Source organism: Lactuca sativa, chromosome 8 (genome assembly GCF_002870075.4).
Source record: "Lactuca sativa cultivar Salinas chromosome 8, Lsat_Salinas_v11, whole genome shotgun sequence".
In the NCBI taxonomy this organism is placed as follows: domain Eukaryota; kingdom Viridiplantae; phylum Streptophyta; class Magnoliopsida; order Asterales; family Asteraceae; genus Lactuca; species Lactuca sativa.
In genome coordinates, this window is record NC_056630.2 from 236,435,339 (window position 1) to 236,436,912 (window position 1,574).

The 1,574-nt window shown below is 27.4% G+C and overlaps 1 protein-coding gene across 1 annotated transcript; it reads right to left on the reverse strand.

Annotated features, from left to right (window-relative positions):
* Positions 1 to 324: 324 nt before the first annotated feature.
* On the reverse strand, positions 325 to 855 carry LOC128127930 (uncharacterized). The gene has a single exon (XM_052766678.1). The coding sequence runs from the start codon at positions 853 to 855 to the stop codon at positions 325 to 327; it is 531 nt and encodes a 176-aa protein (XP_052622638.1).
* Between the last annotated feature and the right edge of the window lie 719 nt (positions 856 to 1,574).

Here is a 1,574-nt window from a genome sequence, read left to right on the forward strand (position 1 = left end):
TTTTTATTTATTCATAAATGAATACGAATATGATATATTCATTTATGAATAAGTTCAAAGTAATATGTTAGTATAACAAAGTTCAGATATTAACATAAAAAAATTCATATATGAATATTACTTATTTATTAGTATAACAAATTTCACATATTTATATTCATTTATAAATAATTCACAATATCAATATAACTTATTTTATAGTAATTTAAAAACAAATATCAACATATCAATTTACCATATCAATATAAATGTGTATTATTCATACATGAATATTATTGTTTATTTTTTTATCTGCATATATTCATAAATGAATAAAAAAAATCCCTAACTGTCTTTTGCTGATTTAGCAGCTCCAACTCTTTCTGGACAAGTACGTAAATTGTGTGGAACTCGCTTTCCACATCCTGAACACATTCTATGTTCTTTTTTAGAATTTTCATATGCTACTTCACTTGCACTTGGAATTCTTTTCTTGATTCCAGAACCTTTATTGCTTTGAACTTCAGGAACATGAATATTAATCTCTTCTGGAATAGGAATAGTAACACCCAAAAGCTTGCATACGACTTCACCATCTGTCTTGCTTTTCAATCCAGGAGAAATATAATCACTCTCAAATTCCTTCAACAACATTTGTTGTTTCTCAGCAAACAAAGTCAATCTCTTTTTGTCATCTCTTACAATATCCAAACATGATTCAAAACTATAATATGAATCATTGACTAGCTTTACATTCTCACAATCACCTGAATCGGATTGAATAGAACTAAAACGATAATTTCTTGATATCACATCCTTTCTCCATCTCTTCAAAATGTACCTTTCAGGAATTTCTTTAACACCACATCTCATCATTATTGTAAAAGCATGTATGCATAAAACACCCATACACTTAAAATGTTCACAACTGCAATTTATTTCTTTCTCTTCGGCTTTTATTTCAACCTGATACAAAAACAAAATTTACACATTTACATTCATATAAGACTACTCATATCAACACTCATATATATTCATATATTCATATAATATTCATATATGAATATTGATATTCATATATGAATATTATCATATTCATATATGAATATTATCATATTCATATATGAATATTATCATATTCATATATGAATATTATTACATTTTTCATAAAAAAAAACAAGTAAAATTACCTTAAATCCACTTTTAAAATCACTTTTACTGTTGTTGTGCTGCACAATGTAAACTTCCCAACCATCTTCAATACCAACATATGAGTACGTACAGAAAAAACATGCTTTATATATTTCTTTTTGCACCTCAAAAAATAATGTACTTGTATAAACCTTTGATGCTTACAGTTCTATTTCTCGAGGTGTTTGCATTTTATATGATGCTTTCTTTGATGCCCTATCAAGCTCTCGTTGAGTATTCCTTTGCTTTTGAATGGCAGTGTCGTAATTCATCATGAAATTCAAAAGTAAGTTCCCACTTTCTGAATATGTATTAAAGAATGAATTCATACTCTCTGACCTCGATGTAGTCTTCATCAAACCACACATTGGAATATCACTAAAATATCCAGGTATCCATGAATC

Bases quoted from the DNA above. Each gene is read 5' to 3' on its own strand.
- LOC128127930 (XM_052766678.1), bottom strand. From the start codon at position 855: ATGATGAGATGTGGTGTTAAAGAAATTCCTGAAAGGTACATTTTGAAG.